Source organism: Oncorhynchus gorbuscha, linkage group LG17, assembly GCF_021184085.1.
Source record: "Oncorhynchus gorbuscha isolate QuinsamMale2020 ecotype Even-year linkage group LG17, OgorEven_v1.0, whole genome shotgun sequence".
In the NCBI taxonomy this organism is placed as follows: Eukaryota; Metazoa; Chordata; class Actinopteri; order Salmoniformes; family Salmonidae; genus Oncorhynchus; species Oncorhynchus gorbuscha.
The window spans coordinates 52,021,481-52,048,642 of record NC_060189.1 but is presented as its reverse complement, the minus strand read 5'-3'; the positions used below and the strand labels follow the sequence as shown (position 1 = coordinate 52,048,642).

The window sequence follows — 27,162 nt, the reverse complement described above, 5'->3', positions numbered from 1 at the left end:
TGTCAGTGTAGTATGTGTCAGTGTAGTTAATGTCAGTGTAGTATGTGTCAGTGTAGTTAATGTCAGTGTAGTATGTGTCAGTGTAGTTAATGTCAGTGTAGTATCTGTCAGTGTAGTATGTGTCAGTGTAGTTAATGTCAGTGTAGTTAATGTCAGTGTAGTATGTGTCAGTGTAGTTAATGTCAGTGTAGTATGTGTCAGTGTAGTTAATGTCAGTGTAGTATGTGTCAGTGTAGTTAATGTCAGTGTAGTATGTGTCAGTGTAGTTAATGTCAGTGTAGTTAATGTCAGTGTAGTTAATGTCAGTGTAGTATGTGTCAGTGTAGTTAATGTCAGTGTAGTTAATGTCAGTGTAGTTAATGTCAGTGTAGTATGTGTCAGTGTAGTATGTGTCAGTGTAGTTAATGTCAGTGTAGTATGTGTCAGTGTGTGGGTAGAGTCCAGTGAGTGTACATAGAGCTGGTGCAAGAGAGTCAGTGACTGAGTGCAAATAAAAAGGTGTCAATGCAAATAGTCAGGATATGGAAAGATAAACAAAGTGCTCGATCCTCCAATGAACAGAAATAGGACAGCACTCCGGTATATAAACTTAACGGCACGTAGGAGAGGAGATGGTGCTAAATTACTTCTCCAAAGAGAGACATATTGGATAGTCCACTTGGGCACTCTTGCCCCAGCAGGCCTGAATGAAGAAAGTTATTTTTTGTTGTATGTTTTTGTAGTAGTATATAAATAGGCCAAACATTTAGGTAATGACATCGTTACTGAAGAAGGGCTCATACCCGAAATACTCGTGCTGCAATAAAAATAGTCAGGGTAGCCATTTGATTAACTGTTCAGCAGGGCTTTCCTCTGACATCGCTTGGTATAAAGGTCCTGGGTGGCAGTGATGTACTAGGCCGTACGCACTACCCTCTGTAGGTCGGATGCCAAGAGGTTGCTTGGGCGGTATGTAAATCAGAGTGGCTCCATGGTGCCTGGGATGATGATGTGAGCAATGACCAGCCTTTTAAAGCATTAGGAAGTGATCTTCATGGTTACAATTAGGAACGGATGTGAATAGCAGTTGAACTGTTGTGGTTTTACAAGACAAGAATATGCACAACTTGTGAACAGTAGTTAAAGCGTTATAAATATGCAATATAAATAGGATATATACACATGAATGAATAACCATAGCATTACACTATTATAACAACTATAAACAGGGCTATAAACATAGCAGTTTAACATTAACCTAAATAATAAACACTAGAGGGAGAAACCAATTACTAAGACAGACAAGAGAAAGATTTCTGGCATTTTCTCCAGCCTGGTGAAGCTGTCATCTGAATCTGCTAGGTTAAAGATCTGATCTGCCTGGCGCCACAGAGTCGTAAACTACAGTGCACAACAGCTACAGTAAGTGGCTACATTGAGACGCGTCACGGTAGCATGCTCATATGACACTCTATTTACCAACACAAGCAATAACAGTGCACTTGTGCATAACCCCCTGTGCAACCAATGCAGTAGCAGACACTTACACTGAACAGAAACATAAAAGCAACATGTAAAGTGTTGGTCCCATGTTTCATGAGCTGAAATAAGATCACCAAAATCTTCCATGCGCACAAAAAGCTTATTTCTCTCAAATTTTGTACAGAAATTTGTTTACATCCCTGTTAGTGAGCATTTCTCCATTGCCAAGATAATCCATCCACCTGACAGGTGTGGCATATCAAGAAGCTGATTAAAAAGTATGATCATTACACAGTTCTGGGGACAATAAAACACCACTCTAAAATGTGCAGTTTTTTTCACACAACACAATGCCACAGATGTCTCAAGTTTTGAGGGAGCATGCAATTGACATGCTGACTACAGGAATGTCCACCAGAGCTGTTACCAGATAATTTAATGTTAATTTCTCTACCATAAGCCACCTCCAACATAGATTTAGAGAATCTTGCAGTATGTCCAACTGGCCTCACAACCGCAGACCTCGTGTAACCCCGCCAGACCAGGACCTCAACATCTGGCTTCTTCACCTGCGGGATTGTCTGAGACCAAAAACACGGACATCTGATGAAACTGTGGTTTCACACAACCAAATCATTTTTGCAGTAACTGTCTCAGGGAAGCTCATCTGTGTGCCCGTCGTCCTCACCAGGGTCTTGACCCGACTGCAGTTTGGCGTCATAACAGACTTCAGTGGGCAAACGGTCACCTTCAATGTCCATTGGCACGCTGGATGAGTGTGCTCTTCCCGGCATTAACTGGGAATTGACTGGTTTTCTAATCCATGCCCCTACCTTTTTGTGTAAGGTATCTGTGACCAACGGATGCATATCTTTATTCCCAGTCATGTGAAATCCATACATTTATGGCCTAATGAATGTATTTAAATTTACTCTTTTCCTTATATGAACTGGAACCCATTAAAATCTTTGAAATTGTTGCATGTTGTGTTTTATATTTTTGTTCAGTGTATATATAGACAATATGCATAGCAGCATTCGCAACACACTTACATTACAGTTTGGTAGTATAGTAGAAAATATGTCTGCAAGCTTATCAAAATAACTTTAAGTAATTAGTGGTAATTATTATTACACAGCACGTCAAACCCCCCCAATAAGAACCCATACAACTTACATTTCGATGTACACACGACATTCAGGTATTCGGGTTAATGTCCACAATAAAAACTCCTCAGATAAACATGTGTCTTCTTCCTTCGCACATTGATAACACTCTTTTGGATACTGGAACATCTTCACTGTAGCCAGGTCAGTATCAGGCAATACGAAGGACCATGAAAAGAAAATGGTCTGGAAAATAAAAAAATCTGAGCGGTTGGCTGTGAATGCCCTCATCCGCTAGTACTTAATGCTGATTAAGGATCTGACTCACTACAGGCTGTCCGGCAAGAACAAGGCAGATGTTTTATTGGCTCTTGGCCACAACAACACATTACCACACAAGCACAGACTAAAAGTGGTCATCATGGTTACAATTAGGAATGGACAGCAGTTGAACTGTTGTGGTTCTTTTAGGCAAGAGTGTGCACAACATGTAAACGGTATTAGTTAAAGCGTTATAAATGTGCAATATAAATAGGCTATATACACTAGTCATTCAGAGTAACAGTTATTCCAAGATCCATTGTAAATAACCAAAGTGTGTGTGTGTGTGCTAAATGTGTGGTGGTGATGAAGAAAATGAATAAAAACCCTGAAAGGAGAAGCATTCACCTTGTTCTTACCGAGCATCCGGTAGAGCAGTGGTTCCCAAACTTTTTATAGTTCCGCACCCCTTCAAACATTCAACCTCCAGCTGTACCCCCTCTAGTACCAGGGTCATCGCACTCTCAAATGTTGTTTTTTGCCATCATTGTAAGCCTGCCACACACACACTATACAATAGCCATTTTACATATAAAACCTTATTAGTTCATCAAAAATTGTGAACAACTCACCACAGGTTAATGAGAAGGGTGTGCTTGAAAGGACGCACAAAACTCTGCAATGTTGGGTTGTATTGGAGAGTCTCAGTCTTAAATCATTTTCCACACACAGTCTGTGCCTGTATTTAGTTTTCATGCTAGTGAGTGCTGAGAACTCTCACATAGGTACATGGTTACAAAGGGCATCAGTATCTTAAAAAGCACGATTTGCCAAGGCAGGATACTCTGACCACAGCCCAATCCAGAAATCTGGCAGTGGCTTCTGATTAAATAACATTTTCAACAGAACCTCTTGTTGCAATTTCGATGAGGCTCTCTTGTTCAGATATCGGTAAGTGGACTGGAGGCAGGACATGAAAGGGATAACAAATCCAGTTGTTTGTGTCATTCGTTTCAGGAAAGTACCTGCATAATATGGTGGAAATTACAAGATTATGTTATAATGCTGTTATTGCATCAAATGGTTGTTTAATGCAACAGAGTAAGGGGTTGTTAGAACACTCATTTGTGTGTGTTCTACCGAGGATGGGACTCTAGAGATTTACAATGTATTTGGGTGATACGGCATTCCAGAACATGGGTTAATGTTTCTGTACTGGGGTACCAGGTGGATATGGCTCCAGTATGGAGTTGGGGGGCCAGACACTGGTCTCTACACAATGAGAACTGTTTTTACAGCAGATACTGTCTGCTGTGAATTATAAGTATCTTTCATACAGATCTTAACCTTGTGACCCATTCCAAGATGGCGTAGCAGTCAGACGTCTTGTCGTGTCGTGTCCCTTGTATATATTTGTTTTTAACATATTTTTCTTCGCATATCTTTTACATTTTTTTTCTAAACCTCAACATCTAAATACTCTCCTGCAAGCCGCCTCACCCAATGTAGTGTGGATCTGCTTTTTTTTCTAAAGTAGCCTGGATAGTACCCGCCAGTCTAGCTTCCCTGTCCCATCCACCGCAGCCCCCTGGACACTGTGATCACTTGGCTACATAGCTGATGCCTGCTGGACTGTCCATTAATCACAGTACTCCATTCTGTTTGTTTATGTTTTATCTGTCGGCCCCAGCCACACTCAGGCTCTGTGTGTAGTTAATCCGACCCTCTCTGCCTAGTCAACGCCATTTTACCTGCTGTTGTTGTGCTAGCTGATTAGCTGTTGTTGTCTCACCTGCTGGTTTAGCTAGCTCTCCCAATCAACACCTGTGATTACTGTATGCCTCGCTGTATGTCTCTCTGAAATGTCAATATGCCTTGTAGACTGTTGTTCAGGTTAGTTATCATTGTTTTAGTTTACAATGGAGCCCCTAGTTCCACTCTTCATACCCCTGATACCTCCTTTGTCCCACCTCCCACACATGCGGTGACCTCACCCATCACAACCAGCATGTCCAGAGATACAACCTCTCTTATCATCACCCAGTGCCTGGGCTTACCTCCGCTGTACCCGCACCCCACCATACCCCTGTCTGCGCATTATGCCCCGAATATATTTTACCATGCCCAGAAATCTGCTCCTTTTATTCTTTGTCCCCAACGCTCTAGGCGACCAGTTTTGATAGCCTTTAGCCGCACCCTCATACTACTCCTCCTCTGTTCCGCGCGTGATGTGGAGGTAAACCCAGGCCCTGCATGTCCCCAGGCACCCTCATTTGTTGACTTCTGTGATCGAAAAAGCCTTGGTTTCATGCATGTCAACATCAGAAGCCTCCTCCCTAAGTTTGTTTTACTCACTGCTTTAGCACACTCTGCTAACCCTGATGTCCTTGCCGTGTCTGAATCCTGGCTCAGGAAGGCCACCAAAAATTCTGAGATTTCCATACCCAACTATAACATTTTCCGTCAAGATATAACTGCCAAAGGGGGAGGAGTTGCAGTCTACTGCAGAGATATCCTGCAAAGTAATGTCATACTTTCCAGGTCCATACCCAAACAGTTCGAACTACTAATTTTAAAAATTACCCTCTCCAGAAATAAGTCTCTCACTGTTGCCGCCTGCTACCGACCCCCCTCAGCTCCCAGCTGTGCCCTGGACACCATTTGTGAATTGATTGCCCCCATCTAGCTTCAGAGTTTGTTCTGTTAAGTGACCTAAACTGGGACATGCTTAACACCCCGGCAGTCCTACAATCTAAGCTAGATGCCCTCAATCTCACACAAATCATCAAGGAACCCACCAGGTACAACCCTAAATCTGTACACAAGGGCACCCTCATAGACGTCATCCTGACCAACTGGCCCTCCAAATACACCTCCGCTGTCTTCAACCAGGATCTCAGCGATCACTGCCTCATTGCCTGTATCCGCTACGGATCCGCAGTCAAACGACCACCCCTCATCACTGTCAAACGCTCCCTAAAACACTTCTGTGAGCAGGCCTTTCTAATCGACCTGGCCCGGGTATCCTGGAAGGACATTGACCTCATCCCGTCAGTTGAGGATGCCTGGTCATTCTTTAAAAGTAACTTCCTCACCATTTTAGATAAGCATGCTCCGTTCAAAAAATGCAGAACTAAGAACAGATATAGCCCTTGATTCACTCCAGACCTGACTGCCCTCGACCAGCACAAAAACATCCTGTGGCGGACTGCAATAGCATCGAATAGTCCCCGCTATATGCAACTGTTCAGGGAAGTCTGGAACTAATACACGCAGTCAGTCAGGAAAGCAAAGGCCAGCTTCTTCCGGCAGAAATTTGCAACCTGTAGCTCTAACTCCAAAAAGTTCTGGGACACTGTGAAGTCCATGGAGAACAAGAGCACCTCCTCCCAGCTGCCCACTGCAATGAGGCTAGGTAACACGGTCACCACCGATAAATCCATGATTATCGAAAACTTCAACAAGCATTTCTCAACGGCTGGCCATGCCTTCCTCCTGGCTACTCCAACCTCGGCCAACAGCTCCGCCACCCCCCCGCAACTACTCGCCCAAGCCTCTCCAGGTTCTCCTTTACCCAAATCCAGATAGCAGATGTTCTGAAAGAGCTGCAAAACCTGGACCCGTACAAATCAGCTGGGCTTGACAATCTGGGCCCTCTATTTCTGAAACTATCCGCCGCCATTGTCGCAACCCCTATTTACCAGCCTGTTCAACCTCTCTTTCATATCGTCTGAGATCCCCAAGGATTGGAAAGCTGCTGCAGTCATCCCCCTCTTCAGAGGGGGAGACACCCAAACTGTTACAGACCTATATCTATCCTGCCCTGCCTATCTAAGGTATTCGTGTCATGCTGGTGAAAGAGGACCCAAAAGCGACTTGGCGAAAACAGAGTCTTTAATCCAGTAAAGTAAATACAATCAAAAAAACACAACTTTCACTCGAAATGACGAGGACAAACTGGAGACTCGATCTTGAACAGCAGGTGAACAGCAGGTTGCCTCGGGAAGGCACTTGAACCAAACAGACTCAGACACCTGCTCACCACGCAGCATCTGAGGAAAACACGACACAACAGGGCGATACACAAACACAGCACGGTGAATTCTAGACAAGGAACCGACGGGGCAGAAACGAATAACAAGGAGAGAAATAGGGACTCTAATCAGGGAAAAGGATCGGGAACAGGTGTGGGAAGGCTAAATGATGATTAGGGGAATAGGAACAGCTGGGAGCAGGAACGGAACGATAGAGAGAAGAGAGAGCGAGAGAGTGAGAGAGGGAGGGGGAGAGAGAGGGATAGAAAGAGGGAAAGAACCTAATAAGACCAGCAGAGGGAAACGAATAGAATGGAGCACAGGGACAAGACATGATAATAAATGACAAAACATGACAGTACCCCCACTCACCGAGCGCCTCCTGGCGCACTCGAGGAGGAATCCTGGCGGCAACGGAGGAAATCATCAATGAGTGAACGGTCCAGCACGTCCCGAGACGGAACCCAACTCCTCTCCTCAGGACCGTAACCCTCCCAATCCACTAAGTATTGGTGACCCCGTCCCGAGAACGCATGTCCATGATCTTATGTACCTTGTAAATAGGTGCGCTCTCGACAAGGACGGGAGGGGGAGGGAAGACGAACGGGGTGCGAAGAAAGGGCTTAACACAGGAGACATGGAAGACAGGATGGACGCGACGAAGATGTCGCGGAAGAAGCAGTCGCACAGCGACAGGATTGACGACCTGGGAGACACGGAACGGACCAATGAACCGCGGAGTCAACTTACGAGAAGCTGTCGTAAGAGGAAGGTTGCGAGTGGAAAGCCACACTCTCTGGCCGCAACAATACCTTGGACTCTTAATCCTGCGTTTATTGGCGGCTCTCACAGTCTGTGCCCTGTAACGGCAAAGTGCAGACCTCACCCTCCTCCAGGTGTGCTCACAACGTTGGACAAACGCTTGAGCGGAGGGAACGCTGGACTCGGCAAGCTGGGATGAGAACAGAGGAGGCTGGTAACCCAGACTACTCTGAAACGGAGATAACCCGGTAGCAGACGAAGGAAGCGAATTGTGAGCGTATTCTGCCCAGGGGAGCTGTTCTGCCCAAGACGCAGGGTTTCTGAAAGAAAGGCTGCGTAGTATGCGACCAATCGTCTGATTGGCCCTCTCTGCTTGACCGTTAGACTGGGGATGAAACCCGGAAGAGAGACTGACGGACGCACCAATCAAACGACAGAACTCCCTCCAAAACTGTGACGTGAATTGCGGGCCTCTGTCTGAAACGGCGTCTAACGGGAGGCCATGAATTCTGAATACATTCTCGATAATGATTTGTGCCGTCTCCTTAGCGGAAGGAAGTTTAGCGAGGGAATGAAATGTGCCGCCTTAGAGAACCTATCGACAACCGTAAGAATCACAGTCTTCCCCGCAGACAAAGGCAGACCGGTAATGAAGTCTAAGGCGATGTGAGACCATGGTCGAGAAGGAATGGGGAGCGGTCTGAGACGACCGGCAGGAGGAGAGTTACCCGACTTAGTCTGCGCGCAGTCCGAACAAGCAGCCACGAAACGGCGCGTGTCACGCTCCTGAGTCGGCCACCAAAAGCGCTGGCGAATAGACGCAAGAGTGCCTCGAACACCGGGATGACCAGCTAACTTGGCAGAGTGAGCCCACTGAAGAACAGCCAGACGAGTGGAAACAGGAACGAAAAGGAGGTTACTAGGACAAGCGCGCGGCGACGCAGTGTGCGTGAGTGCTTGCTTAACCTGTCTTTCAATTCCCCAGACTGTTAACCCGACAACACGCCCATAAGGAAGAATCCCCTCGGGATCAGTAGAAGCCACAGAAGAACTAAACAGACGGGATAAGGCATCAGGCTTGGTGTTCTTGCTACCCGGACGGTAAGAAATCACAAACTCGAAACGAGCGAAAAACAACGCCCAACGAGCTTGACGGGCATTAAGTCGTTTGGCAGAACGGATGTACTCAAGGTTCTTATGGTCTGTCCAAACGACAAAAGGAACGGTCGCCCCCTCCAACCACTGTCGCCATTCGCCTAGGGCTAAGCGGATGGCGAGCAGTTCACGGTTACCCACATCATAGTTGCGCTCAGATGGCGACAGGCGATGAGAAAAATAAGCGCAAGGATGAACCTTATCGTCAGACTGGAAGCGCTGGGATAGAATGGCTCCCACGCCTACCTCTGAAGCGTCAACCTCGACAATGAATTGTCTAGTGACGTCAGGAGTAACGAGGATAGGAGCGGACGTAAAACGTTCTTTTAGAAGATCAAAAGCTCCCTGGGCGGAACCGGACCACTTAAAACACGTCTTGACAGAAGTAAGAGCTGTGAGAGGGGCAGCAACTTGACCGAAATTACGAATGAAACGCCGATAGAAATTAGCGAAACCTAAAAGCGCTGCAACTCGACACGTGACCTTGGAACGGGCCAATCACTGACAGCTTGGACCTTAGCGGAATCCATCTGAATGCCTTCAGCGGAAATAACGGAACCGAGAAAAGTAACGGAGGAGACATGAAAAGAGCACTTCTCAGCCTTTACGTAGAGACAATTCTCTAAAAGGCGCTGTAGAACACGTCGAACGTGCTGAACATGAATCTCGAGTGACGGAGAAAAAATCAGGATATCGTCAAGATAGACAAAAACAAAGATGTTCAGCATGTCTCTCAGAACATCATTAACTAATGCCTGAAAAACAGCTGGCGCATTGGCGAGACCGAACGGCAGAACCCGGTACTCAAAATGCCCTAACGGAGTGTTAAACGCCGTTTTCCACTCATCCCCCTCTCTGATGCGCACGAGATGGTAAGCGTTACGAAGGTCCAACTTAGTAAAGCACCTGGCTCCCTGCAGAATCTCGAAGGCTGATGACATAAGGGGAAGCGGATAACGATTCTTAACCGTTATGTCATTCAGCCCTCGATAATCCACGCAGGGGCGCAGAGTACCGTCCTTCTTCTTAACAAAAAAGAACCCCGCCCCGGCCGGAGAGGAAGAAGGCACTATGGTACCGGCGTCAAGAGACACAGACAAATAATCCTCGAAAGCCTTACGTTCGGGAGCCGACAGAGAGTATAGTCTACCCCGAGGAGGAGTGGTCCCCGGAAGGAGATCAATACTACAATCATACGACCGGTGAGGAGGAAGGGAGTTGGCTCGGGACCGACTGAAGACCGTGCGCAGATCATGATATTCCTCCGGCACTCCTGTCAAATCGCCAGGTTCCTCCTGAGAAGTAGGGACAGAAGAAACGGGAGGGATGGCAGACATTAAACACTTCACATGACAAGAAACGTTCCAGGATAGGATAGAATTACTAGACCAATTAATAGAAGGATTATGACATACTAGCCAGGGATGACCCAAAACAACAGGTGTAAACGGTGAACGGAAAATCAAAAAAGAAATAGTCTCACTGTGGTTACCAGATACTGTGAGGGTTAAAGGTAGTGTCTCAAATCTGATACTGGGAAGATGACTACCATCTAAGGCGAACATGGGCGTAGGCTTCTCTAACTCTCTGAAAGGAATGTCATGTTTCCGAACCCATGCTTCGTCCATGAAACAACCCTCAGCCCCAGAGTCTATCAAGGCACTACATGTAGCACCCGAACCGGTCCAGCGTAGATGGACCGACAAAGTAGTACAGGATTTTGATGGAGAGACTTGAGTAGTTGCGCTCACCTGTAGCCCTCCGCTTACAGATGAGCTCTGGCTTTTACTGGACATGAATTAACAAAATGTCCAGCAACTCCGCAATAGAGGCACAGGCGGTTGGTGATCCTCCGTTCCCTCTCCTTAGTCGAGATGCGAATCCCTCCCAGCTGCATGGGCTCAGTCTCTGAGCCAGAGGGGGAGATGGTTGCGATGCGGAGCAGGGAAACACCGTTGATGCGAGCTCTCTTCCACGAGCCCGGTGACGAAGATCTACCCGTCGTTCTATGCGGATGGCGAGAGCAATCAAAGAGTCCACATCTGAAGGAACCTCCCGGGAGAGAATCTCATCCTTAACCACTGCGTGGAGTCCCTCCAGAAAACGAGCGAGCAGCGCCGGCTCGTTCCACTCACTAGAGGCAGCAAGAGTGCGAAACTCAATAGAATAATCCGTTATGGACCGTTCACCTTGGCATAAGGAAGCCAGGGCCCTAGAAGCCTCCCTACCAAAAACTGAACGGTCAAAAACCCGAATCATCTCCTCTTTAAAGTTCTGGAACTTGTTAGAGCAATCAGCCCTTGCCTCCCAGATAGCTGTGCCCCATTCTCGAGCCCGGCCAGTAAGGAGTGAAATGACGTAAGCAACCCGAGCTCTCTCTCTAGAGTATGTGTTGGGTTGGAGAGAGAACACAATCTCACACTGCGTGAGAAAGGAGCGGCACTCAGTGGGCTGCCCGGAGTAGCAAGGTGGGTTATTAACCCTAGGTTCTGGAGGCTCGGCAGGCCAGGAAGTAACAGGTGGCACGAGACGTAGACTCTGGAACTGTCCAGAGAGGTCGGAAACCTGAGCGGCCAGGTTCTCCACGGCATGGCGAGCAGCAGACAATTCCTGCTCGTGTCTGCCGAGCATGGCTCCTTGGATCTCGACGGCAGTGTAACGAGCGTCTGAAGTCGCTGGGTCCATTCCTTGGTCGGTTCCTTCTGTCATGCTGGTGAAAGAGGACCCAAAAGCGACTTGGCGAAAACAGAGTCTTTAATCCAGTAAAGTAAATACAATCAAAAAAACACAACTTTCACTCAAAATGACGAGGACAAACTGGAGACTCGATCTTGAACAGCAGGTGAACAGCAGGTTGCCTCGGGAAGGCACTTGAACCAAACAGACTCAGACACCTGCTCACCACGCAGCATCTGAGGAAAACACGACACGACAGGGCGATACACAAACACAGCACGGTGAATTCTAGACAAGGAACCGACGGGGCAGAAACGAATAACAAGGAGAGAAATAGGGACTCTAATCAGGGAAAAGGATCGGGAACAGGTGTGGGAAGGCTAAATGATGATTAGGGGAATAGGAACAGCTGGGAGCAGGAACGGAACGATAGAGAGAAGAGAGAGCGAGAGAGTGAGAGAGGGAGGGGGAGAGAGAGGGATAGAAAGAGGGAAAGAACCTAATAAGACCAGCAGAGGGAAACGAATAGAATGGGGAGCACAGGGACAAGACATGATAATAAATGACAAAACATGACAATTCGAAAGCCAAGTCAACAAACAGATCACTGACCATCTCGAATCCCACCGTACCTTCTCCGCTGTGCAATCTGGTTTCCGAGCCGGTCATGGGTGCACCTCAACCACGCTCAAGGTACTAAACGATATCATGACCGCTATCGATAAAAGACAGTACTGTGCAGCCGTCTTCATCGACCTTGCCAAGGCTTTCGACTCGGTCAATCACCATATTCTTATCGGCAGACTCATCGGCAGACCGAGGGGTTTTTCTGATGACTGCCTTGTCTGGTTCACCAACTAATTTGCAGACAGAGTTCAGTGTGTCAAATCGGAGGGCATGCTGTCCGGTCCTCTGGCAGTCTCTATGGGGGTGCCACAGGGTTCAATTCTCAGGCCGACTCTTTTCTCTGTATATATCAATGATGTTGCTCTTGCTGCAGGACGATTCCCTGATCCACCTCTACGCAGACGACACCATTCTATATATTTCCGGCCTGTCCTTGGACACTGTGCTATCTAACCTCCAAACGAGCTTCAATGCCATACAACACTCCTTCCGTGGCCTCCAACTGCTCTTAAACGCTAGTAAAACCAAATGCATGCTTTTCAACCATTCGCTGCCTGCACCCGCACGCCCGACTAGCATCACCACCCTGGATGGTTCCAACCTAGAATATGTGCACATCTATAAGTACCTAGGTGTCTGGCTAGACTGTAAACTCTCCTTCCAGACTCATATCAAACATCTCCAATCTAAAATCAAATCTAGAGTCGGCTTTCTATTCCTCAACAAAGCCTCCTTCACTCACGCTGCCAAACTTACCCTAGTAAAACTGACTATCCTACCGATCCTCGACTTCGGCGATGTCATCTACAAAATAGCTTCCAACACTCTACTCAGCAAACTGGATGCAGTTTATCACAGTGCCATCCGTTTTGTTACTAAAGCACCTTATACCACCCACCACTGCGACCTGTATGCTCTAGTCGGCTGGCCCTCGCTACATATTCGTCGCCAGACCCACTGGCTCCAGGTCATCTACAAGTCCATGCTAGGTAAAGCTCCGCCTTATCTCAGTTCACTGGTCACGATGGCAACACCCACCCGTAGCACTCGCTCCAGCAGGTGTATCTCACTGATCATCCCTAAAGCCAACACCTCATTTGGCCGCCTTTCGTTCCAGTTCTCTGCTGCCTGTGACTGGAACGAATTGCAAAAATCGCTGAAGTTGGAGACTTTTATCTCCCTCACCAACTTCAAACATCTGCTATCTGAGCAGCTAACCGATCGCTGCAGCTGTACATAGTCTATCGATAAATAGCCCACCCAATTTTACCTACCTCATCCACATACTGTTTATATTTATTTACTTTTCTGTTCTTTTGCACACCAATATCTCTACCTCTACATGACCATCTGATCATTTATCACTCCAGTGTTAATCTGCAAAATTGTAATTATTCGCCTACCTCCTCATGCCTTTTGCACGCAATGTATATAGACTCTCTTTTTTTCTATCTTTTTTTCTACTGTGTTATTGACTTGTTAATTGTTTACTCCATGTGTAACTCTGTTGTCTGTTCACACTGCTATGCTTTATCTTGGCCAGGTCGCAATTGCAAATGAGAACTTGTGCTCAACTAGCCTACCTGGTTAAATAAAGGTGAAATAAAAATAAAAATAAAATATGTTGTTTGTCATGTAGACTGAAGGAGGATGGACTTTGCTATAAAATGCTGTGGCTCAAAACAGCTCGTTGAGTTCGCAGTGATCACCTCCAGGGGTGATTACCGACCAGCTCCATTACTGCAGTAATTCAATAATAAAGTTGGATTGTTTTGAAGAAATCTAAAAGTCTCTCCTTTTGATGACAATAATTACACCACAGTAATTGTGCAACCAACTCACTCAGGTGCGTCGCTATATTACATTTGACATTGTCCGTAAGCTTGCGTTCATTTGCACACAAAAAAAATCATACAATGATGGAAAGACCTGTGTGTTGTCTTTGTTAATGAGGACAGAGAAGAGCTCCAACTTCTTAATCATAGCATTATTTTTGTCCCGCACATTGAATATAGTTGCAGAGAGTCCCTGTAATCCTAGATTCAGATCATTCAGGCGAGAAAAAACATCACCCAGGTAGGCCAGTCATGTGAGAAACTTGTCATCATGCAAGCGGTCAGACAAGTGAAAATTATGGTCAGTAAAGAAAAGTTTAAGCTCATCTCAATTTTAAAAAATGTGTCAATACTTTGCCCCTTCATAATCAGCGCACTTCTGTATGTTGTAAACGCATTACATGGTCGCTGCCCATATCATTGCATAGTTCCGAAAATACAAGTATTCAGGGGCCTTGCTTTAACGAAGTTAACCATTTTCACTGTAGTGTCCAAAACGTATTTCAAGCTGTCAGGCATTCCCTTGGCAGCAAGAGCCTCTCGGTGGATGCTGCAGTGTACCCAAGTGGCGTCGGGTGCAACTGCTTGCACACCTGTTACCGCTCCACTATGTCTCGCTGTCATTGCTTTTGCGCCATCAGTACAAATACCAACACATCTTGACCACCAAAGTCCATTTGATGTCACAAAGCTGTCCGGTACTTGTCCTGGTTTGCAGAAGAGGATTTCTTCCTTAATTGACCCCCCATAAAAGTAACGGACATATACCAGGAGCTGTGCCAGGCCCGCCACGTCTGTTGACTCGCTTATATGCGAAGCAGTAATTGTTTTAAAACATCTCCTGCCATGTCACTGATGCGTCGTGAAACAGTGTTGCTTGATGAAGACATTGTCTATAGTTTTTATTGCCTTTTCCCCCAGCATTGTCCCAGCCATATCAGCAGCAGTAGGAAGAATGAAGTCCTCCACAATAGTATGGGGCTTGCCTGTCCTAGCCACTCCGTAGCTCACCATATACGCTGGGGCGGCAGCGTAGCCTAGTGGTTAGAGCGTTGGACTAGTAACCGGAAAGTTGCGAGTTCAAACCCCCGAGCTGACAAGGTACAAATCTGTCGTTCTGCCCCCACTGTTCCCAGGCCGTCATTGAAAATAAGAATGTGTTCTTAACTGACTTACCTGGTTAAATAAAGGTCAAATAAAATAAAATAAAAAATAAAATGCTTCTAGCCCCTTCTCATTAATGGTATCTGTTGCTTTTATACACGTCTTACTACTGTAAAGTTGTCTTAATTCTTTCTCAAAAAAATCCTGTGGCTTATTTTTCAAATTGGCATGTTTTCTTTCTAAATGTTTGCTCAAGAGTGAAGGTTTCATTGAGATGTGATAGTACTTTTGCACATACACTATCGTTCAAAAGTTTGGGGTCACTTAAAAATATCCTTGTTTTTGAAAGAAAAGCACATTTTATGACCATTAAAGTAAATCAAATTGATCAGAAATACAGTGTAGACATTGTTAATGTTGTAAATTACTATTGTAGCTGGAAAAGGCTGATTTTTAATGGAATATCTACACAGGCACACAGGCCCATTATCAGCAACCGTCACTCCTGTGTTCCAATGGCACGTTGTGTTAGCTAATTCAAGTTTATCATTTTAAAAGGCTAATTAATCATTAGAAAACCCTTTTGCAATTCTGTTAGCACAGCTGAAAACTGTTAAAATAGCCTTCTTTAGACTAGTTGAGTATCTGGAGCATCAGCATTTGTGGGTTCGATTACAGTCTCAAAATGGCCAGAAACAAAGGACTTCTGAAACTCGTCAGTCTTTTCTTGTAAGGGGGTAGTAGCTCTTCGGCTGCATCAGATTCACAACTGTCAGTGTCCATGATAGCTCATCTTAACAACAAATGTGTAATTACTGATGCTAGCATTGGATGTGCTCGTGGAAGCAGAACAACTTGTGTCAACTAGCAGTACTACCAGTAGAGCACTACGTCTCTTTGGACGTGGGCCTTACTTTTTTAAAACCATTTATCAATTTGATCAATTTGGCTACATACTGATGGAATTCCTACGAGAGAGTAACGGTTCATGTGATTGGATGTTAATTATTTGTCTAGTCTACCTGTATTTAGTCTAGTTTACCTGTATTTAGTCTAGTCTACCTGTATTTAGTCTAGTCTACCTGTATTTAGTCTAGTCTACCTGTATTTAGTCTAGTCTACCTGTATTTAGTCTAGTCTACCTGTATTTAGTCTAGTTTACCTGTATTTAGTCTAGTCTACCTGTATTTAGTCTAGCCTACCTGTATTTAGTCTAGTCTACCTGTATTTGACATGGTGTTGTTATTTTGCTGAACACTAGATTAGATTTTTGGCAGTGAAATGAGGTTACTCGGGTGAGAAAAAAACCTCACCCAAATGTATAGCCCTGTTGGAAAATATAAATGGACTGTGTGAAAATGTGAAAAAGTGTGTTAGCAAGAATGGAGTAGAAAATAATACAATACAATACAATACAATAGAACGACTTTATTGCATCTACATCACCTCAGTAAGGTAAATATTCAACTGTCCTTTATCTAGCCAAGGATTACTGATAGACATGAGCCTGCAACTTATCTCTCCAGCGTTGCACTTCATCATTTATTTCCTTATTAGAATCATAGCTACGCGAAGGGTTCTGTAGGAACTGCAGCCCCCCTGATCAATTGAAACACATTTGCCTAAGTTATAGAATTACTGATGTTTGTTCAAAAATAAACAAAATCATTCAGAATAGCCTACTACACCATAACAATTACTATAATTTAGCAACAGAGGATCATTGGCTTCTTTTTTAAATAGCCTAGCTTTGGATTGTACCCGAATAACAAGGGATAGCCTATAGTCGGGAACGCGCGGCAAATCTGTCAGTGAAAAATCAGCACGCAGACCAAACAGCAATATTTCAAATACAATCGAGGGGAAAAACAGGTTGGAAAGCAATGGCTCCTGCTGAAAAGAGAATACTTTTCTGTATGCTACCAAAATATTTGATCAACTTCCAAATATTGTTTTACAAAAAGAGAGAGAGGCTTTTGGCATGAGCGCATCGACAATCACCAGCGAGTGACCTGTGCATCGTTGGGTGACTCAATGAAACTGGAAAGCATTTTTAGGACTATAATTTCCTCCTCATATTGTTGCATATTAACACACACCTAGACTATTGATGGATTCAAGACAAGATGGTTTTTATTGATCTCAGATTCTCGGTTTGAAAGTGAGAAAGTAACCTGACATTTAGATAATTTGTGCAGAATAAAACATGTAAAAAAAATAAAAGATTATGCCAAAGTCTCCAGTCATGTAAATGACCTAGAATTGCATGAAATGCGTTTATAAAAGGCCAACATTTTCTTGGACCCTAGTCTACTAAAAATGTTCCCCGTGTGTGCAACTAAGTGCGTCTACTCTACTGCTCTATGCCACAACTCAAATGTGATGATATGCATGCAATGCTTTATTATAAAGGTGATTTTTGTCTAATGTATTCTGGTACCTTAGAACTCCCCAGGTCACCCCCCTCTCAGGCTCACTTTGTTCTGATACCTCCCAATTTACAAAGTAAGCACTGAACACTATTCTACTATTGGGCTGTCATATTTTGTTTTAATAATAACATTACATGGAGAAAAAAATAGTAGCACTGGAAAGTAACATCCTGAGTGATAAATTAGAGGCTTTGAATTACTTTGCCAGCAGCTACAGTAAGCTACACATCACTGTCTGAGTTGAGAGCGCTGCTGAGGTGCCCTTTACAGACCATTTCATCCCTTCCATCTGAACATTGACGTGTCATCAACAATCATGCATGTCAGTTCAGTGCACACAGTTTAACAGAGAAAATGCAATATTTGCTATATTAATATATTTCGTAGAACAGACATGCTAGAACATGCTAGAACATGTCGTAGAACAGACATGCTGTATTAGGCTATGTCATCTCTAAACCAGAATCCATATGACTGAAATCCATGGCAGTGACTGAGAACTTTATGGAACTAACGTTATACATGGGCTTTTCTGCTGGTGTATCCTGAGGTATCTCCTCTCTGAGAACCCCTTCCCGCAGTGCGTTCAGATGAACGGCCTCTCTCCAGGTTCATCTTCAGCTGGTGGGGGAACCTGTAGGGGAGCTGTAGGATTTCTCCCCTGTGTGGATTGTCTGGTACCTCTTCCGGTTGGAAAAGTGGGAGGAATTGGCCCTGCACAGATGGCAGCAGAATGGTTTCTCCCCCGTGTGCATCCTCTGGTACATCTCCACCTGTTTGGTGAAACTGAAGGCTTTCCCACAGAATGAACATGGGAAGCGCTTCTCTTTGCCACCGGATCTACTGATAGCATTACTACTACTGTAATTTGTGTAGCAATTTGGTGTTGAGGCACTGGCATTGTCTGAGGTCTGGTTTAACATTAGGAGAGTGTGAGGAAGACAAAGGCCAGCAAATGTCTGTATTGTCGCAGGGTCCATGTTCCAGTTGATGGATCCTTAAGGCGGCAGGCTGAAGGCAGCACCGTCTAGTGGGTTAACCTGAGGCGCCGCCAGTCTCTCTGAATCACAACTATTAGGAGCAGGATGGAGCATCTTCAGCTGAGTCAGTATCTGTTCTCTCCCCGTGCATACAGACACCTCCCCGTCCCCGCAGACCAAATTTACTCCTTGCCCTGGTACTCAGCCCGTCCTTTGTCATGGAGACTAAGTTCAGTTGTTGTTTTGTGTTCGACTGTTTCTGGTTGTGGTGTTGATACCCAGACCAGAGTTGAGGACGCTGTCTTATCCACTGACTCCCACTATGTCGCTTCTGGTCCTGTCTTGCTCAGTGATGTCCCCCCCCAGGCCCTTGGCTGCACCCATCTGGGTCTGGGAATCCAAGATGGCCACCCAGTCTCCACTTTTAGCCTCCAGCCAACCACCATCAGAGAACTCTACATATACAGTTTTGAGTCAATGTTTGTTTAAGTATCTAAACAAGTTTTATTAATTTCATTGTATGCCCATTAGTAATATAATACTAATAACATGCCATTTAGCAGACACTTTTATCCAAAGTGACTTAGTCAGTCGTGCATACATTTTATGTACGGGTGGCCCTGGGAATTGAACCCACAACCATGACTGTGCAAGTGCCATGCTCTACCAACTGAGCCATACATACAGTGTCTTCAGAAAGTATTCATACCGCTTGACTTATTGTGTTACAGCCTGAATTCAAAAGGTTTTAATATATTTATTTTCTCACCCATCTACACACAATACCTCATAATGAATGACAAAGTGAAAACTGTTTCAAATATATTGAAAATGAAATGCAAAAATCAAATTTACACCCAAGCACCCATTGGGGCGGCTGGCTTCCGGGTTGGATGCGCGCTGGTTGGGTTGTGTATCAGAAGACGCATGACTTTCAACCTTCGTCTCTCCCGAGCCCGTATGGGAGTTGTAGCGATGAGACAAGATAGTTTCTGCTCTGACATGCACTGTCAACTGTGGGACCTTACACTGAGTGTACGAAACATTAGGAACACCTCTTTTCATGATATGGACTGACCAGGTGAATCCAGGTGAAAGCAATTATCCCTTATTGATGTCACCAGTTAAATTGACCTCAATCAGTGTAAATGACAGGGAGGAGACATATTAAAGAAGGATTTTTAAGCCTTGAGACATTAATTGTGTATGTGTGCCATTCAGAGGGTAAATGTGCAAGACGAAAGATTTAAGTGCCTTTGAAAGGGGCATGGGAGTAGGTGCTAGGCGCACCGGTTTGAGTGAGTCAAGAACTGCAACGCTGCTGGGCTTTTCACACTCAGCAGTTTCCCGTGTGTATCAAGAATGGTCCACCACCCAAAGGACATCCAGCCAACGACAGGTCATTGATGAAACGGGACAAAGGAGGAGGCTGACAAATTGTGCAGCGTAACAGATGGGTCAACTGACAGTCCAGTACAACATTGGTGCCCAAAGAACCACAAAATAATAAATAGCTCATAGTACCTTGACACAAAGGGGTAATGGCAGCCGACAACCTTACAGAGTTCATCTTCTTTCAGCAAAAAACAAGAAATTGCGGCTTCTTTCAGCAAAAAACAAGAAACTGCGGCTGCAGTGCAGTAAGGAACAAAAACACTGGACACTGGAGAATTGGAAAAACATCGCCTGGTCTGATGAATCCCTGGTTCCTGCTGTTTTACACTGATGGGAGGACTACGGTACGGAGAAAACATGCATCCATCATGCCACGTGTCAACATTGCAGACTGGTGTTGATGTGATGATGTGTTTTCATGGCACACATTGGGCCCCTTGATAAAAGTGGAGCAACGTTTGAAGCCACAGGATATCTGAACATCGTCGCCAATCAGGTGCATCCCTTCATGGCAGCAGTGTATCCATCTGTGAATAGATTTATTTCCAGCAGGATAATGCCCCAATGCCACAAGCCTAGGATTGTCCAGGAATGGTTCCACGAACATGACAGTGAATTCAGCTTATTGCAGTGGCCTGCCCAGTCACCAGTTCTCAAACCAAGTGAGTTTCTGTGGTATGAGATGGAACGAGCTATTCAGAGTAGAGATCCACTACCAGCCAACTTGACACAACTGTGGGAAGCATTGGAGTCAACATGGGCCAGCATCCCTGTGGAACGCTTTCGACACCTTGTAAGTCCATGCCCTGACGAATTGAGGCTGTTCTGAGGGCAAAAGGGGGTGCAACTCAGTATTAGGAAGTTATACTGTTTTGTACACTCAGTGTATATAGACAGGTGTGTTTCTTTTTAAATCATGTCCAAACAATTGAATTGGCCACAGGTGGACTCCAATCATATTGTAGTGACATTTCAAGGATGATTGAAGGAAATTGGATGCACCTGAGCTCAATTTGGAGTGTCATAGCAAATGGGTGTGAATACTTATGTAAATTAGATATTTCTGTATTTCACTTTAAATAAATGTGAAAAAATACTTTTCACTTTGTCATTATGGGATATTGTGTGTAGATGTGGAATAAGTCAAGAGGTATGAATACTTTCTGAAGACACTGTACATTAAGTTCTGTATATGTATTTATCCCTTACCTTGCTCCCCCATCTTTAGTCCACTCAGCAGATCAATGCTCTCTGGTTCATCTTCTATTGTCTCCTCTTTGACCAGCAGCAGATCAGGCTTCCCATCCTCCATGTCTACTGACTGTAAGAGATACAGAGTGAGAGGATGTTGGATCAAGAAATCTGATATGAGCACCCTGCTATGGAACATCTCCTGATTGGGCAATGAGGGATTGCTATGATTACTATGAAAATGTGTTAGTTGATTTGATTACTTGACACTCTTTAATGGATTGATAATTCAAGGGCATGGTCCCACACTTAAAATAAACTGGGCCCATATCCACAAAGTGCTGATCGAGGATCAGTTCCCCACCTGTCTATAGTCTTATTCATTATGATCTAAAAGGCTACATCTATCCTAGATCAGCACTCCTACTTTGGAGAGACTTTGTGGATACGGGCTCTGACCGAATACCATTCAACCAATAGTTTACAGTGGGCTCACCTCAGTGAGACTGTGCTGCTCAGCTGGTTCCTCTCTGGGATCAGAAAGAGGTGTAGTCTGTCCTCCATGACCATGGTCCCCACAGGGTTCCCCAGACCCTCCTCACACCCCTCCTCCTTCACCCGCAGAACCTCTGGACCCTCCTCCTCCTGGAAGAGACCGGTGATACAGATTACACAGACATACACTCCCTCAGTTACGCATGCACATAATAAACACACTTTTCAACATGGAGTGTTTACCCATCCCCACTATATTTGAGTCCTATACTGTAGTTACAGAATGACATAATTGTTGTTAAATCCATCATGGTGGACATAAATATGTTGGGAATAATAAGTCAGCTATGATAAGTCAGACAAACCTGACTAAACTATTTTGATGTGTACAGTAGGTGTTTGTCAGTGTGTGTGAGCAGGTAGGCATATTTAGTGTATATTGGTTATAAAGCGCTGTCAGGATGCAGAATAGGGTGAGATCAGTTACTGTCTTACCTCAATTAGCCACGAAATCCCTAGTTTGAAAGCGACAAACAGTTTTCTGGAAGCTGTGCAGCGCCATTTTCCCTACATTTCTCCCCACGTGGACCAGCCCCCTAGCAATTCGAGTTCCAGCCAATGACATTCACCCCCTCGACGTTTGAGTGATAGCTAGCAAGAATCACACACAGCAGAGCAAGAGAGAGAGCAATGACATGAATTGAACATACACTATATATAAAAAAGTATGTGGACACCCCTTCAAATGAGTGGATTTGGCTATTTCAGGCACACCCGTTGCTGACAGGTGTATAAAATCAAGCACGCAGCCATGTAATCTCCGTAAACAAACATTGGCAGTGGAATGGCGTTACTGAAGAGCTCAGTGACTTTTATTTTGGCACCGTCATAGGATGCCACCTTTCCAACCAGTCAGTTCGTCAAATTTCTGCCCTGTTAGAGCTGCCCCTGTCAACTGTAAGTGCTGTTATTGTGAAGTGGAAACATTTAGGAGCAACAACGGCTCAGCCGAGAAGTTGTAGGCCACACAAGCTCACAGAACGGGACCGCTGAAGCACGTAAATATTGTCTGTACTCGGTTGCAAACACTCACTAATGACTTCCAAACTGCCCCTGGAAGCAACATCAGCACAATAACTGTTTGTTGGGAGCTTCGTGAAATGGGTTCCGGTGGCCGAGCAGCCCCACACAAGCCTAAGATCACAATTTGCAATGCCAAGCGTTGGCTGGAGTGGTGTAAAGCTCGCCGCCATTAGACTCTGGAGCAGTGGAAATGCGTTCTCTGGAGTGATGAATCACACTTCACCATCTGACAGTCGAACGAACGAATCTGGGTTTTGGCGGATGCTAGGAGAACGCTACCTGCCCCAATGCATAGTGCTTACTGTAAAGTTTGGTGGAGGATTAATGGTCTGGGGCTGTTGTTCATGGTTCGGGCTAGGCCCCTTAGTTCTGGTGAAGGGAAATCTTAATGCTACTACAGCATACAATAACATTCTAGACGCTTCCAAATTTGTGGCAACAGTTTGGGAAAGGCCCTTCCCTATTTCAGCATGACAAAGCGAGATCCATACAGAAATGGTTTGTTAAGATCGGGGTGGAAGAACTTGACTGGCCTGCACAGAGTCCTGACCTCAACATCAGTGCCTGACTTCACTAATGCTTGCGGCTGAATGGAATTAAGTCCCCGCAGCAATATTCCAACATGGAAAGCCTTCCCAGAAGAGTGGAGGCTGTTATAGTAGCAAAGACGGGACCAAGTCCATATTAATGCCCATGTTTTTGGAATGAGATGTTCGACGAGCAGGTGTCCACGTAATTTAGGTCATGTGGGGTAGTACGCAATTTTCAGGGACCACTTTTGGCTCGTGGGCTACTTTCAGAAGAACTGGCTCAAAAGAATAATGAAAGTCTTAGAATTAAAAGTCCCATTTTGTGTTTATTAAACAAACAAGTTCTAAATACTCCATATGAAAACCACAAATACATGTCTCAACTAAAAATCTGCATGAACTTGATAAACTGCATACATTTTCTCATTAAAAGTGTCTTGGGGAAAAATGAAGTAGTTGAATGGAAGTCATGAAATCGGCATTTGTGAACATCATATAGCCTACACCAGGACTCTCCAACCCTGTTCCTGGAGAGCTATCGTCCTGTAGGTTCACTCCAACCCTAATCTAGCGCAATTGATGCTAATAATTAGTTGGTTGATAAGCTGAACTAGGCTCGATATAAGTAGGGTTGGAGCGAAAACCTACAAGAGATCCCTGACCTACACAGTACAAACACAATATGTAACAGACTTTTTAGGGTTATAAACTGTATGCCTTATATAATCACATAATGTCTGGATGCAATATTCTACCCAGAAATATTAAACACTGAAATGTGTTACTCTTGTTTTTCCAAACCCATCTATGGGTATTTTCTGCTGACAACAATGAAAATGAATCTTTGTCTTCAATTCAGGGTTTGATCTAAACGTCAGAAGCTATCGGGTGGAATGGTTACTTTCTATACTATAGAGTAGAATGGTTTTTCTGCTGGTGTATCCTGAGGTAGCTCCTCTCTGAAAAACTCTTACTACAATGCGTACAAGCAAATGGCCTTTCTCCCGTGTGGACCTTCAGGTGCATCTTCAGCTGGTGCTGGCGGGAGAACCTTTTCTCACACTGTGGGCAGCTGTAGGGTTTCTCCCCTGTGTGGACCCTCTGGTGCCTCTTCAGGTTGCCAGCCTGGGCAAAGCTCATGTGACACTGGGTACAGCTGAAGGGTTTCACCCCTGTGTGGACCCTCTGGTGCCTCTTCAGGTCACCAGCCTGGGCGAAGCGCATGTGACACTGGGTACAACTGAAGGATTTCACCCCTGTGTGGACCCTCTGGTGGATCTCCACCTTCTGGGAGCAAGGGGAGTGGGTCGTGACATTTGGATTTGTCTCTAAGCTTTCCCTATAATCTAAGAAATCTCTACCTTGTGAGTGTCCTTCTCCTGAGGGAGTCTCGTCTACATTCCATGTCAGAGGAGTGTCGCCCTCCACTTTCACAGTCACCTCATCTACGACTATAACCTCCCCTTTCTTATCTAGGCACCCTTCAGAGTATACGCTACTACTGTACTGGTTCCAGTCCCCACTAGACAGATCAGTCTGTGTCTCTAAACCCAAGGGCATGTTGCCAGGGTCCATCTCTGTTGTGTAAGAACAAGACAGATCATCACTGCCAGTGTCTAACGTGTCACCATCTCCACAAGAATGAACCATTCTCTGGCTCTGGTAAAATACTGGTAGGTATTCTGAGCCAGGAGCAGGAGGACAACCCAGTGGCCCCAGCCCCAGTCTCTCTGGGTCTGATCTGTGGTCAGATCCTGTGCGTAAGAGCCTGTGTGTTACAGTTAAAGTCTCTGTGTCTGTCGCTGACTTGAGGATGGCGTTCGGCGTTCCACTGACCTCCATGATGCTGTGTCGGGTCCTGACCTGCGGTGCGACGGAGGTGGTGAGGTCCTCCGTGGCTACAGGGAGCGCCACTCCTGCTGCTGTACCAGTCTGGATGTCTCTGCTGTGTCTTGAGTTCTCCTCTCCTTCAGTCTTCTCCTGCTTGACCCCAGGTCCTGCAGCCTCTGCCGACTGACACAAAAAGAGAGAAGGTTATTACCGGTACAGTGGAATTGGATAACAATGTCGTAGGGCTCTCACATCCTGAGGATGTACATGTAAGCAAATTAATAGTTGAGGGAGCCTTTCTGAAATAAACGGGCAACATTTGACAGACTGTCATTTTCAATGTCACACTATGACACAAACCTCGATCACGATAACATGCTGGGTTGAGGATCCACTCCCCTCATCTACAGCTATGGGTTGGTCATCTCTACACGCATTGTGTTCCGCTGGCTTCACAAAGCTCTTGTGGCCCCCAGTGAGATGTCCTTCACCTGAGAGAGAGAGAGTGATTGGGGAAAAAGGGGTGGTTAAGTTAGGTACTGTGAATGCTCAACACTATATTGAACACGGTCTACAATTGGAAAGGATGTAAAGTAACACTTCTCATAAAGTCAAGATATACTATTGATGGATTGATTATGTTCCATGCATCACATTATTTTAATTGAGTATGATAATTGGAAACTCAGTAAATCAAGAATCTGGTTAGAATATGATATTGTCTTTGTGCAAGAATAATTTGTTCTTAATTGACCTACCTGGTAAAATAAAAGCTAGATAATCAAGGGAAGTATTGGATACTATCGAAAAATGTTACAAGACCCAATTCTAGGTAACACATCTGAACACATGCACCGAGGGGAAAGGGGCGATAACCCCTGCCATCTGCAAAATGTACCTCTTGCCATTCCTCTGTATCGGTCGAGGGACTTGTCACTACTGGGACGACTGGCGAGAACGCGCTCTCGCATTGTCCTCTCTGCGCGATCCCGTGCCACCTTCATTTCCAGTAGCTGCAGTTTTCTCCGCAATGACCTGTTTTCTTTCTGGCTTTGAGTTATTTCCAAACGAAACACTGCATAGTCGTCGTCTACGAGTTTACAGATCTCTGCAACGGCTGAATTCGCTAGCACCTCCATGATGGAGGCTAATTGAGTGTGAAAAACCATACAGTTAGCCATTGTTAACAGCTACTAGCTAGCGTTACCTAGATAACATCTATCCACCAAGTCCTATTTCCAACGCGAATCAAACATTACCTGGGGAAATTATTAATCATATTTTGAGTTCCAGGGTGTTAATACAGGTCTAAATAACAACAGTAAAAACGCTAACATGGAAATTGTTATTGGTTACTGTTCTCTTCCGTTTACACTAAAGAGAAAGGATCTTATTGGTTAGCGTAATAGCTGAAAGGGTGTGGTTAAAGTGAAACGTACGCTCGCTGTTCTTTGAAGTACTGTACTGGTTATTACATAATGGCGTCTTTCTGCAAGCACACATTCAGCCATGTTGGTCAAAGCCCAAGGTGAAAGTGTAGGAGTTTTGGATAAACGCGAAAAAAACATCATGTTCGTGGTAAACACAGGTTTAGGAGATCTTATACGTCTTCTATGAGATATTCTTCACCAGCCAACGTAACTTTTTGTGAATTCTGAAGCATTTGAGACGTTAAAAGATTTATGCAATCCATGCACGCACATAAAGACTTCATAATTCATAAAGGTCATATTAACTTAGACTGATATGATCTCAGGGGTCGTTCCATGTCATTTCAGCAAGCCATTTTAGGCTGTCCTGAAATCGTTTCTGTAGTTGGAAACGTTATTTTGATGAAATATCATTTGAGATTAAAGCAATTGATGGCACCCAAATTGGCCATTTTAATGTATAGGGCTCATATAATATTCAATAAACATAGTACCTAACATCCAATTTGAACCAAACTTTTTTATAACTCTAACCACGTTTCCCTCCACAGTTGTATGCGAGTAAAATCCTACCATAAAAAAAAATCACAACAGCTGTGATGGAAACAGGAAGTTTCGGCACAATTGTACAATTACCGACAGATCATTTGTTCGTTTAACATGGTATATTTTTGTGTCATTAAAATTAATTATACTAGGAAATGCGGTGGAAACAACTTTATGCGCAAATATTAATATAATAACTATCTTAACGAAGTAAATTTGGAGTCACGCG

The 27,162-nt window shown here is 44.8% G+C and overlaps 2 protein-coding genes across 4 annotated transcripts in view; both read right to left on the bottom strand.

The window, feature by feature from the left end:
- LOC124001614 (gastrula zinc finger protein 5-1-like) overlaps window positions 1-27,162 on the bottom strand; it is a 532,153-nt gene that overhangs the window by 128,344 nt on the left and 376,647 nt on the right. The gene's annotated exons all lie outside the window — the stretch shown is intronic.
- The window catches only part of LOC124001665 (zinc finger protein 213-like), a 30,006-nt gene continuing 26,277 nt past the window's right edge, over window positions 23,434-27,162 (bottom strand). Inside the window, exons 1-3 of one of the 2 annotated variants that reach the window (XM_046308659.1) lie at window positions 25,856-26,349; window positions 25,318-25,448; window positions 23,434-25,140 (exon numbers count right to left, since the gene is read on the bottom strand). In XM_046308659.1, the coding sequence (XP_046164615.1) occupies window positions 24,037-25,140; window positions 25,318-25,448; window positions 25,856-26,138 (1,518 nt within the window). In that variant the 5' untranslated portion in view covers window positions 26,139-26,349 and the 3' untranslated portion in view covers window positions 23,434-24,036. Of the gene's footprint in view, window positions 25,141-25,317; window positions 25,449-25,855; window positions 26,350-27,162 lie in introns of those variants that run through there. The other variant, XM_046308660.1, reaches the window with a different exon arrangement.